We start from the raw sequence: 12,593 nt of genomic DNA on the forward strand, positions 1-12,593 counted from the left end.
GACACACTTGTCTACTCTTTCTTATGTGGAATGCTTCCAAAATTTCGCGGGGCGTTTGTTCACGGTTGCTAAATTAAATGTCAGTGCAGAAACGTTAGGTTTACATCCGCGACACTTAATACAATGTGAAGAAAGGTGAGATGGGGGGGGGGGGGCTTTTAATGGCAGTTCATGCACTCTCAAACGCAAGTCGATACAATTTAGGTTTCAATTCCATTTTCTTTGTTTAGGTTCGACTGGTTTCATCCAACAATGTGTCTTTCCAACTAGCCCAGCTTGCAACCGTACTGGAGTGAGATGGGCGAGGAGGTTGCGTACACGTTCGTGGAACTCGTGTCGCCACCTGGCGTAGCGCCCGGCACCGAGCAGATGTCATACGGTTTTGGGAACACATGTCGCCGCCTGGCGGATGAAGGCGAGGAGGAAGCCGCCGCAGGGATAATAAACCCTATGCAAAATGCGCCCCGCCATCTCACGTCGACTCCGGTAACTAGGTCCGCCATTTTGGTACGGTCGTTTGAAACCGAAACCAATTAGCAAAACATAGAAGGCGGGCATTGACCGCTCTTGGTGATGGACTACAATGCCGTAGCATTGCTTCGTGCCGCAGAGCACGCAATCCGGAAATACCGGTTCAAATGCAGAAAAGGTACGTGAAGTTCCACGCTTTTGAACGAACTTTGTGACGCGAACTGTGCCGGCGCGAGCAACCTTTGTGACACGCTGGGCGCGGTGCGCTTGGAGCGAATATTTGTCGTTGGTTCGCTAAGCGCGGGGTTCCGTAGTCGCTGTCCGTATGAAAAATACAGCTGTGTTGGAGTTCTGTTGTCCAGCCTTTGTATTCTAAATGACGCCTGAGCGTGCGCCGCCTATTCACGCGACTGACAGCGGCGCTCGACCGGGAAAACAGTACCACACGTTGCCAAAATTAGGCTGTTTCTTTACTCGTCCCTGTGGCTCTGCGCCCGCTTCATTTCATTGTTAAATGGTACCGCTTAGCCCCTACACGAGCTTTTATCTTACCTAGGGCTGTAAACAAACTTTTCTTGCCGCACTACGCCGTCACGGCGCGGTTGAAAATTTCCTCTGTGGCGGGCGCGCACGGTATGGGAGTGTGTTGGCTTCTTTACGGTGCATTTAGCCGCGTGTCGTTGCAGAAGTGGCGAACACTGTTTTATGATGATCTAACGGGGGAAAATTCGAGCTTTTGCACTTGGTTCCCGATTTGCCGGGCTGAAAGATTTGTTGTTACATCAAGTTAACTTGGTGCCCATTGTCATTCCAGCAACGATGTATTTACTGTCGAATATTTTGCGACTAAAATACACTCACTACTCTAGTTTGTCACATGCTGCATGCATGCCTCCGACGTAATGATAGTGGCCATTGATGTAGGTAGCTGAGACAATTTTCAAGTTTTATTCAAAAAGAAAAAAGAAAACGGCCACAGTTGCATCAGGCCGCCGCGCATCAGCTTGAGTGCTTTTGCGTTTTTGTGGATATAACTGTGGATATAAATGGAACAAAACGAAGCATTCGCGCACCCCTGCATGTCGCGGTCTAGTAAACACGACGTTGTCCAGCCTCTGCCTGCTTGCGAGATGACCACGGCGAAATGTGGCATGAATGCTTGCTGGTAGCTCATAGGTGACCCTTCAGGTGCCATGCCAGTCCTTGTTTCTGTCACTGGGGGGGGGGGGGGGAAGGGGAAGGAAGGAGCGGGAGGCCAGCACAACTGGGGCAAAAACCTCATTCCCAAGGCTACCAATTTTTCTCCCAAGCGCCTGCACGGCACTTTGTTGCTGCTCGCATTGCTCCTGTACTCGACGTGCATCGAACAGACGCATTGGCAAGGGAAGGGAGGTGCCATTTTATCGCGGGCTTCTCCAGTCAATGTTTTGGACACTCGCTGGCTTGATGCCCTTCTGTCTCGAGCGTCCCCACTGTTGTGGCAGCTCAGTGCACGCAAGCTCCGGTGGTGCCTCTTAAAACCTTCGGCTTGAAGAGGGCGAGTAGGTGCACAGCAGCCAGGATGTGACTCCATGCTCCACTGCAACCCGCCGGGCACTCGCACGATGCCTCCCCAATCGCCCCACTGTCTGTCTCAAAGGTGAGGCACACAACATAGGGCCGGCCACTTTTCTTCTGGGAGCGAAAGCAGCTGCAGAGCACATGGATGAGGCCCAACCTTCAAGAACAGAGAGAGTATCAGTAAATAACACTCAGGGAAGAACAGGACTAGTCCGCTACAGTTTATGGTAAAGGGACAGCGCAGAAAGAAGTGGCCGCAAGGAACAGACTCAAAATGACCAGATTTTGTGTCTTGCTTAACACTGTTGCAAGGGCAATAATCTACACCTCAAACAGCAATGATGTCAAAATTGTTTGTCAAGTTCGAGCGTGCAAGTATCTCTGCATGCTTTGTTAATGCATTTTTCAAAAGAAGGAAGTTTAACATTTAAAAGCCTCAGCGTAGGTAATGACGTATACCAGTACCCCGCATAATCGTGTTCGTCATAACTTAAGCAAGCAATAATATGATTATCCGGAACTCACTTCCAGAATCTTTCGAGATAAACAGGTAAACATTCGGGCTATACCGATGACCCATCGAATTAAAAAAAATCTTCTAGTTCAGTGAGTTCGAGCTAACGAGGTTTTACTGTAATATCTATTCGTGCACACCAAAAATATGCGCTTTAGGAACAAACACAACCACCCCACCGCCAAAAAAGGAGAAAAAAGACACACAAACAGATTTTTGCGCAGAGCATGCGCAATAAATAATGAATACACAAAAAAAGAAAATGCAAGGCGTATGTGCGCTTTTGTAGTTGACTTCGCCGCAAAGCACGATTGCTTTGCGGCAAACGCGCGGGCGGACGACCGTCACGGAAAACGGCCGCAACGTTTCCGTAAACATCTTCGCCAAAAATCATCCCGTAAATTCCATGTACAGCATTTGAAAATACCTAATCCACCCACTAGCGGTACGGTCTGGCGCTTGTCGCTCTCCTCTTTCAGGGTTACTGCAACAGGGTCGCCGCTACACATTTGCGTGGTAAACAACGATGAACAAAGTGCTCTACAAATGCTCATACCGGTTAACTCGCGTCAAGTAAAAACAAAGAAGGATTTACTTACTGCGAGTCGCACGTGTTTGACCGCACCGATGAAGGTGAGCAATGCGCATCGGTGGCTAGGCGGCATGCTCTGCTCCGCTGCCGCTCGGATGGGTCTTTGGCGCGGCACCCCGAGTGGTATGAGTCTTCAGACACAGTCGGCAGCGCAGGCAAGTCCTTCGTCCACAATCCGCGGTCGAGAGCCGGAAAAACACCGTCCAGTTTGAGCCATACCGCGTTACCGTCACCTACTCTTCCACAGTAAACAATACGAGACTTCCGATCGGCGCCCGCACCAATATGGCCGACGGTCTCGTTTACATCAGTGTTGCTAGATCACCAAGCAATTTCGCATAGGGTCCATTGCGCGCCGCAAAGAAAGCACACGAAGTGACGTGTGGCGCAGAGCCGTGTGCCACGGAGGAAGACGATCATCCATGTGTGGTCGCAAAGCGGCGAGGATTAAAAGACACCGTGAATTGAAAAAATAAACCGACGCACCTCTACAAAGTGAATCACGAAGAGTGGGCGAAGCACTTGGGGTCATTCTTACCGCAAACCACACGTGAGAGTGCTTACTGCTGCTAGAAGGATTTAAAATCCAATCTAATTCATTTCAATTCAATAATCCAATCTAACTCCAATCCAATTCAATGCTCCTTACACATGAGGTGCACGGCTCTCCATGAGCTTCCTCTCTCCCCTCTCTCTGTAAACTTTTGTGAAACTTTTGTTCGCAGATGTTTCGATTTACACGGTGCTTTGCGTCTGTCTCTTTCTCCCTTCCCCTCCGTCTCTCTCTCTCTCTCTCTCTTTCAAACCTCTTGTGAACCTTTTATTTGGTCGTTGTTTACATTTTTTCACCGTTTGGTTTACAGATGTTTCGATTTACACTTTGCTTTGCCCTGAGCACGGACGCTGCACGCCGGACAAGTCTCGGCCTTGAGGTGCTGCACCCCTAAAAAGATGATGAATAAGCAGTGCATTCCTTATAAACAAGTCTGTACACCATACAAAATCACACTTCGACCCCAGTTCGACAATGGGCCCAGCCGGGGCAGTAAAGCTTTCGTTCGCTATACACCACGGTTAACCAAAGATAAACCACAGCAATTTCTTTGTTACGTTGGATATCCTTCGACGTGCCTTCCTTTGTAGATTTTTACTGACCCATGTAAGATGCTCCGGCAATAGCCTCAAGTGATTTCTGATTTATGTGCTTTCATTGGGACAACAGTGTACCCAATTTACCACTGTTCTTCTTTTTTTTTTTTTTTTGCTAGGACACGTTGACCCAAGGCAGAGTTGATGCTACGCCGTCTATTGACATAGACAGCCGTCAATACCGTCTTCCCTGAGAATTTAAAAAGCCCGGGTTGTCCAGCAGAGAATGATTAATAAAATGACGAGTTCTTGAATCCGCCTCACCTGCTTTGACGCTGAAAACCCAACCAGTAGAACATCCTTCGGTGACGGATGCGACATAATGGCCGCGTCTATTCCATTGAGAGCCCCCTTCTGGATGAGAAGCTCCTTGCCGCAAAAGCTTTCTTCAGCCGGAGTACCAAGGACGATTACCTGCAAAAACAAAGTGTGAGCATTAATTTGAAAGTAGTACATTTGCTGTGCAGGGTAACGTAACACCCCAGAGGAGCATAATTCAGGATAGACATTTCTTGCATTCACTAATTTGCTTTTTTAATTTTAAATTTGCTTTTGGAGGCGCAGCAATATTATCTTTTCATTACGGTCGATTCACTTCAGAGAGGTCCATCGATTTCAAGTAATCCATAATCAGTAGAAGTGCGACTTGCACCACCACTATTTCAGAGTGGATGCGCACAGCAAAGAAGCATTGCTACGCCGGCACTTCATTATTACCTTCTGAATGTTTCACTTTTATTCGCAGGAGTTTGGCTGAAAAGTGTTGACAGTTTTGGGTAGCCCGATCGGCACGGGAGAACGAAAGATTGCTATGTACAAAAAATTGATTATTTATGAGTCTTAGTAGGGAAGGAAAAACACGCATTGAATTAGGCACTAACTGCATTTAGGCGAATCTTCTCATTTAAACTTGATGTTGTGAAGATCTTCTTTCAAAAATGCCAAAATTAACTCTTTTCTCTAGAGAAATTTGTCTGGAGGCGGTATTGAGGTGGTCTGACCTAGTTAAATTAAATTAATAAATGGTTTGGTGAAGGAGTAACATAGCCAATCTTACGGTGCGGCTATTCTTGGAACACAGTTGATAAAAGAGGATGCAGACTTTCATTTCGGTTTTTTGAGTTGCATGAAATCGCGTTTAGTGTATTACCGAGCACGTTGCTTAGAAATTACGGGGGAAAGTACCCGTTTCACCACTATTAAACTCCGGAAAAGCATGCCTTTTACTCCAAAATCACCAATTTTGTGAACTGTATGTAAAACAGCAATTACGGTAATTCTCTCAGGGCGCACTCAAATGCTTTTTGTTCTTTTTCTTAACCTGTGTATTTACTCTCATCGGTACTTTGGTGTAAAACAAAAAAAAAGACACCGTGCAATGGTTTTGCCTGTTGAAGAAAGCATTTTGTAGTAGTTGGTGGGTTAGTAGGTATCGGGAATTCACTTGATGGACTGGCAAATCTAATTTTTTATATGTTTATTGTTCAAAGGATCGAATTTGTTTCGATAAGTATGTGCGAATAACTTTTTTCGTTTGCTGCAATTACGTTTTTTAATAGCAATGAGCAACCTGGGGCCTGCTTCAGCATTTTGGGTCTGAGACCCTTGTCTGTATATCCTCGTGTATGCAATTTTTTTTTAACTCAAGTAACCTTTCATCCTTTGAAAATAATCTGGCAGAGTATCGAAGACCCCGGTATTCCTTGACACATGAGGTTTATCGCGTACCCAAGGTTTCTGTGCTGATGGCTCTTTCGGATGTTAGCATTTGATGAAGCTAACGTTTGGCTTGGTACCGGGTTTGTGCACGGTACAGGAAGGTAAGCAAGTCGGGTTGTTAAGTAAATCCATTTTTTCCTATCGGTTTCAAACATCACTCTAAATGACCGGTTCAAATAACTGAACATTTTGTACGTACTATCAGAGCGTCCTTAACCGCAAAATGTGGCGCGAAAGGAACGTTGTAGGAGCAGTTTCCACTGGCTTCCGGGGAAAAATGGCCATAGGTTTTCTTTGAGAATTTGTGTAGGTAAATAATGTACTCGGGATAGTAGTCCCGCAGTTAATATGAAAAATTTGACGTAACAAGCCTTATTTGGTGCTAATACTGACGTGGGCTGCTCAAAAGTATTTTTCGCCAGGTTGACGCAGACAATTTTGAACTCTCAATATTGAGCAATTAAATTTTGTTTGGAAGGGGTATTTTCCGCAAGCCCCGATTAACTGAAAATAGACCACCCGGACGTGGAGCAGCGCAAGCACTTTGGGAGGTCGGTTTGTGTGCATGTTTTCTCCGCGTGTCATTGGTAAGAGGTCTAGCAATTGCAAAAGCGGAACGAATGAAATGAAAGTAAAATATACATTTTTAAAACAGCTCAATAAACAAATTAATTACGGGTAAATTTAGCGAAAAATGAGCACAAGCCATTTTCTTTACTTTTCAGATTAGGCACCCTCAATTGTAGGCTAAACTGATCTCTAGGCAGACGATCCTGTACTCTGACGGAGAGCTTCAGTACGAACGCTACTCCGTTTCCTTCTCCGTCGCGGTTTCTTGACGTGGGTTCCGTAACGGAGAAGGTGACGGTTGTGTGAATGAGGGCTAAGACTGTGAATAAGACTACTCGGACCAGGCTTATTCACAGTCGTATCCCAATATTATTTAGAGCCTTATTCGCTGTCTTATAAGTTTATGGAAAGTATCTTATAGACTAGGGAACATAAGTCCCCGAAAAAGACTCCCAATAAGATTAAACTAGGAATAAGACTGTCTTACTGGTCTTCGACGAAGCGGGCACAGGGCCCGCTTGCACGAACAAACATGCTCATTTACAGTCTTATTCACAGTCTAGTCTTATTCACGGACTTCAATAAGTCCGCGAATAAGATTAGACTAGTTCTCATGCTCGAAAGTACTCAGGCCAGGCTACAGAGCGGTCTTATTGAAGACTATAGGGACAGCCGGCACCTAGACGAGCACGAGAGAGCCCCCTACCGAAAAGCGGGGAATACGCCGCAAAACTGCTAGTTCCCGTCACCGGTGTTGGGAAGCGTTTACTTCGGAGCATGATTGGATAAATTGAAGAAATCCTGACCTTCAGGCGGCGTATTTGGACCTTGTCACAGATAGGTTACAATGATCCGCCATTTTTGGTATGCCACTCATGCGGCTGGGCCTCGGCCCGGCCGCTCGGCCGCTTAAGCGAAGCCTTAAACAAAGATCGTTAAACAAAACAAAGAAGCCTTAAACAGAAGCCTTAAACAAAGCCTTAAGCGAAGCCTTAAACAATGACCGCCACGTCAGTCAAAATAAAACTGTTAATAAGACTGCTCAGAGCAGGCTTATTCCAAGTCTAGTCTTATTGCGTTCTTATTTAGGGTCTTATTCGCTGTCTAATAAGTTTCCGGAAAGAGTCTTATAGGCTATGGAACACAACACCCCGAATGAGACTGCCAATAAGATTAGACTGCGAATAAGACTGTCTTATTGCGCTTCCAGCAAGCGGGCCCTGGTGTTTGAGATATTGAATACGATACCATAAACACACCCAAGCAATCAGCCTCTTACACAACCACAAACGTTTTTTTTTTGTTTCAGCTTACCTTACCGCGCACGTTCTTGTATTTTGTCATTGCCTCTTTGACCGCAAGAGCTGCGCCTATGGACGCCTCGGCGATCAGGTTGTGACCGCAACCATGGCCAATGTCCGGCAGAGCGTCATATTCACACATCAAGGCGATACAGGGTCCTGCATGGATTTACGCGCACATCATACAAACATGTTTGTTAGTAAGAAGACCTGAACACCAAAATCTATTCCCAACACGCATTTCAAAGTTTGGCAGCCCCAACATGAGACACGTTATTTAGGGTGTGTTTTTAAATTAAAAGAATAAGTAACAATTGTTGAGCCTATTGCAAGTGAAGCTTTTATATTCCTGTTTGGCGTGTAGAGTTTTGTACCGGTATTACCGGGGATAAACGGTCGCTGAAGTGACGCGACGTCACAGATGTTGCAGCTGCAGCTAGCACGTTTTCTTTATTCGGTTGGACTTCCTGCAGTTCCGCTTGTAATCTAGTTATGCAAGGTTGCAACGTGTTTGGTTAAGTACTTGTGAAGGTTCTGGTATTTTGCAAAAAGGGTTTTATTACCCATGCTTTTTATCCTAAAATACAGGTATGCAGAGATTTAACAATATAAAAGATTTTTTTTTGAAATACAGCAAAGTTTTGAAGGTGTTGCGGAGCCGCGAGGAAGAAATGCAACCGGTCCTCTCTATACATGACGGCAGGTTCGTTGAAGCACGGTATACCTAAACTTAGAGACCAAATTTTGTGTGGGTAGGTATTGTTATGAAACTTGAGGTTTTCGCAAGCCACACCGCCGTTCCTTTGGAATGTGCAATAGACGTACGTGCTGTGAAAGTTGCACTCAGGACGCCATTGGTCCCGCTTCAAGAGAGGCATTGTTCGCAGCGCCGAGAATACATAGGCATTTGAAAAGTGGTGCAATCTCATCAGGCAGAATTTAGTTGCAATCAATCCAAGGAAGTCTCTGTGTCCACTGCGAAAATTTCAATTTTTCGAAGGTTGAGTAACGTGATACTGATATGAGCGGCGTAAAAATATAGCAGAAATACCGGCTTGCTATATTCACTTTGAGATTAAATCGATTTTATACAAAGAACCGCTGAACAAACTGAAGTCTTCGGGGCGAAACGTTTCTACAGCTTGCTTCGTTTTAAAAGCGGGGACGTGAGTATTTCAAAATAGTGAAACTAAGTGTGTGTTTTATACCTCGAAGTTTTAAACAATTGCTTCGCTTGTATAAGAGAGTTTGTAAATATTTTTTGAGAGATTGTAAGAGGTTTGTAGGTATAGGCTTCAGCACAAAGCTAGAGTTCTTGCATGTGTGTTTTTTTATTTATACTGGAAGAGCCACACCTAACCAAAATTTGTAGTCAACAATCTTGCATTATATAAACGTACGGAAGTCCCTATGAAGAATGAATGTGCCGGAACAAAGTCCCATCTTGAATTTCCTTCATTATGAGTGCGTTTTTGCTTAATAGGAAATTGAACGAACATTTGACCATAGAATGAATTCGGAACTGTGCTTAGTCAACAATACATTTGGTAGAAAGTTCAAAATACACGCACTTGTTTTAGCTCCTTGAGATCATTAGAGATATTTGCAAAAAAAAAATGAACCGGTTCAGTTGGTTTCTGCAATAATTTTTTAAATGGTGGTTTTGACGCCTGATTTATTTGTTCGATACCTGTTATATAGATATTACGCGGCTGACTACGGGGTTTGATAAGATTAGTTACTTCTTCCATCACAAAGCAAATGCGCACAGTTGCAGAAAAAGCACCGTATGGTTTTTGCAAGATGGCTTCACTTGTGCTGAGCTGCCTGAACTGTTGTAAAGAGTATTCTCATGAAATTATGTGTTAATTCTGTCCGCTTGCGAATAAAAGAATGCCACGCCTGTAATGCGTTCTTGTAAGCGTCTACGCATCTGCTAGTTAATTTTATTTATTTATTTATTTATTTATTTATTTATTTATTTATTTATTTATTTATTTATTTATTTATTTATTTATTATAATCCCAAGGCCAATAGAACATAACAGAAAGTAAAGGTAGAATTGTATTGATACTCTTAGTTACCCACAAAAGGTAGAAAAGAATTTTTAACTTACAGAAAACACAGATCACGCATACTGACAAACAGCTCAATTGCAGACAATTAAGACGAATACTTTTCCTGGTAATTTAAACTGATATGCTGGTCGTTTGTTTTTGTTCTTGTTATAAACGCAAACAATTTAACAAAAATCGAGCCCCTTTTCGAACAGCATGACGTAGACAAATTAGTTACATGCAAGGTTCGGCTCTTGTGGCCAGGATATTAGGCGTGGTGCTTTGGAAAAGTTCCTCTCCTTATTTTATTCCACCAGAACAGCTTACACATAGAATTTAGGCATGTTACCTAGTAAGTCATGGGTAGCAATATTTACTCTCACGTATCAGACGTGACTTACCCCACATAGCGTTGAACGTACCGTCAAATCCACCGGGTGCTTGAAACTCCGCTCGGAATGCCGTATCTAGAAGGTATCGACGCTCCACGGTGAAACCACGTCGCTCTAGAAAGGCCGTCAGAAGATCGTGTGCTTTCGTCTCTTGTAGGGCAAGCTCCGGATGTGACCACAAAAAGCAACTTAGCTCTGCCAGCTCGGCAGTGTTCAACTCCATCACCTCGTGGACGACGTCTTTAAGGTCTGAAGCCATTGTTCTCCAGGAGACAAAACTTGTGCGAAGCAATGAAGGTCCGTTTGTGTCCGAGGCTGTTGTACTTTTTTCGCAGGTGTTTCTTCAACACCCCAAGACGGAAGGTGCTGAAACGTGAAAAAAGGACAAGCTTTGCAAGATCCGTAAGACTTCCAGATAGCCCTTATCGCGGTGTTTTGGAGTAAGCCGGGGCATCCTGAAGACTTCGGTCTGCAGTTTTAAGTAGATCGTCTGGAACTGAAGCCATAAATAGCATTTGCTTGGTAAAGCTGTGTGTTTCAGGTGGCTTGTGAGGTTCTTTGATTTTCTGAGGAGTAAATTTCTGCGCGGAATATATATACCCAAAGAGAGCCAAAGCAACATTTGTCCCAAAATTGCGGTACGTTTTGCGAAACCTTCCGTCTTGGCTGTGTCAAACATATTCTTTGGTGTAGTTACGACTGGAAATTAACGAATGTAAATATATGGCTTAGACAAAATGTTTAACACCTGGAAAATATGTAGAATAAAATAGATGATTTTCTAACGCCGCACTAGGAGTGAGGCGTGACCTGTTCGAATAATGGAAGAACAGGCAGCTGGTAGAGAATATTACATCAAAAATTGTCGAACAGCGCCACGTTTGACCAGAAGAACAAGTTTTGAAACAAACGCTACATAAATAAGCATACAGAGACAAGACGTTTTTTGTGCACCTGCTTATGTGTTGTACACATGTTTTTTTGGGGATAGAGGCTACAAAAAGTGTGTTTAATTACTTGTTTACAATGTTTATCCGATGATTCATTATTTCAACAATGTGACAGATACGTCTCCGGCTAGCAAACCATACGGCTTTCTATGACATATGTCCAGAAATTGTCGTGTTTTATCAGCCACCTACGTTTACAATTTATGCGCGATTTTCATGGCAGTGCACCCATATTATTTTCAGTTCAGAAAAGTTCAGTCTCTCTTAAAAAATTTAAAAGTGCATTGCATTGTTATTGTTATTACAGAAAAAGTAACTAAAATGTTTTGTAGCAAACGCTTTATGTTATTCAGCATAATCGGTCACTGGGTGCGGAAAACAGCCAACATTCTTTCTCTACTTCTATGTAGTGCTGAATTATCGCCGCGGAAGAACTTCTGTTTAAGTAGACAACTGTAACCAATTCTGTGTGCGAATTACTGCGCACATGGAAGCGCGCCCTATTTTGCCCTCGTAACCCACGACCATTCATGATCTCTGTCAGCGAAATTTAGGTTTCTTGCCCGGTGTCTCTGCGTTACAGACGCCGTTAGTGGGATCACTTAGGCATTGCTTTAAAATGCTCCAACCCTGTTTTGCGATACTGCAAAGGCAGTCGAAACATACCCCGTATCGACAATAGAGCTGCGACTTTCACCACAAGCACAGAGTTCTGGACCAGATCCTTTCCTTAAAATAGCTCAAACGTGAATCCAACACGGGCCAATTTTATTTCATAGCAAGTAAAAAAACAAACATGTCAGTACTTCGAATGACATGCAAATGCACAGTACTAAAATCTCCGATAACAAATAAACCCTGGTAAACTTACTCTAAATGTGTATGTTGGGTGTGTACGTCCGGGAGATGAAATAAAATCAAGCAGTTATTTATTTTCACATAAATTAAACGCCGCTACCAATAGTTGTTCATTGGTTGTTTTATACGATGTGTATCAAATGTTTATGTAGGCTCTACGACGTTCACAATGATGAAGTGTGGTAGAGGAATCAGTGGTTTGAAAATGGTTTGCCAGCACAAACTTCTCGTACCCGAAAATCTCGTTTCCGTTATCACGCGCCCACCATACGCCATACATCTTTAACATCACCTGGTTGTGCATCCTCGGTGACTTGGTTATAATGGGAAACACGTTCACCATCAAAGCTGGGCAAGTAACTGAATATTTACCTTTCCATGTTTGAGCGTGCATTTTTAGAAGTTTAGTTTAAAAAGGGCAAATATTGATTACCATCATCATCATCATCATCACTCACG

At 43.8% G+C, this 12,593-nt stretch overlaps 1 protein-coding gene across 1 annotated transcript in view; it reads right to left on the reverse strand.

Moving 5' to 3' along the window:
- LOC144150136 (peptidase M20 domain-containing protein 2-like) overlaps nt 1–12,593 on the reverse strand; it is a 36,696-nt gene that overhangs the window by 11,436 nt on the left and 12,667 nt on the right. Inside the window, exons 3-5 of the mRNA XM_077681968.1 lie at nt 10,357–10,692; nt 7,890–8,035; nt 4,551–4,700 (exon numbers count right to left, since the gene is read on the reverse strand). Coding sequence (XP_077538094.1) covers nt 4,551–4,700; nt 7,890–8,035; nt 10,357–10,585 — 525 coding nt within the window. The 5' untranslated portion in view covers nt 10,586–10,692. The remainder of the gene's footprint in view (nt 1–4,550; nt 4,701–7,889; nt 8,036–10,356; nt 10,693–12,593) is intronic.

Source organism: Haemaphysalis longicornis, unplaced genomic scaffold (assembly GCF_048455015.1).
Source record: "Haemaphysalis longicornis isolate Haplotype H1 unplaced genomic scaffold, Haemaphysalis longicornis Haplotype H1 scaffold_8, whole genome shotgun sequence".
Taxonomy (NCBI): Eukaryota; Metazoa; Arthropoda; class Arachnida; order Ixodida; family Ixodidae; genus Haemaphysalis; species Haemaphysalis longicornis.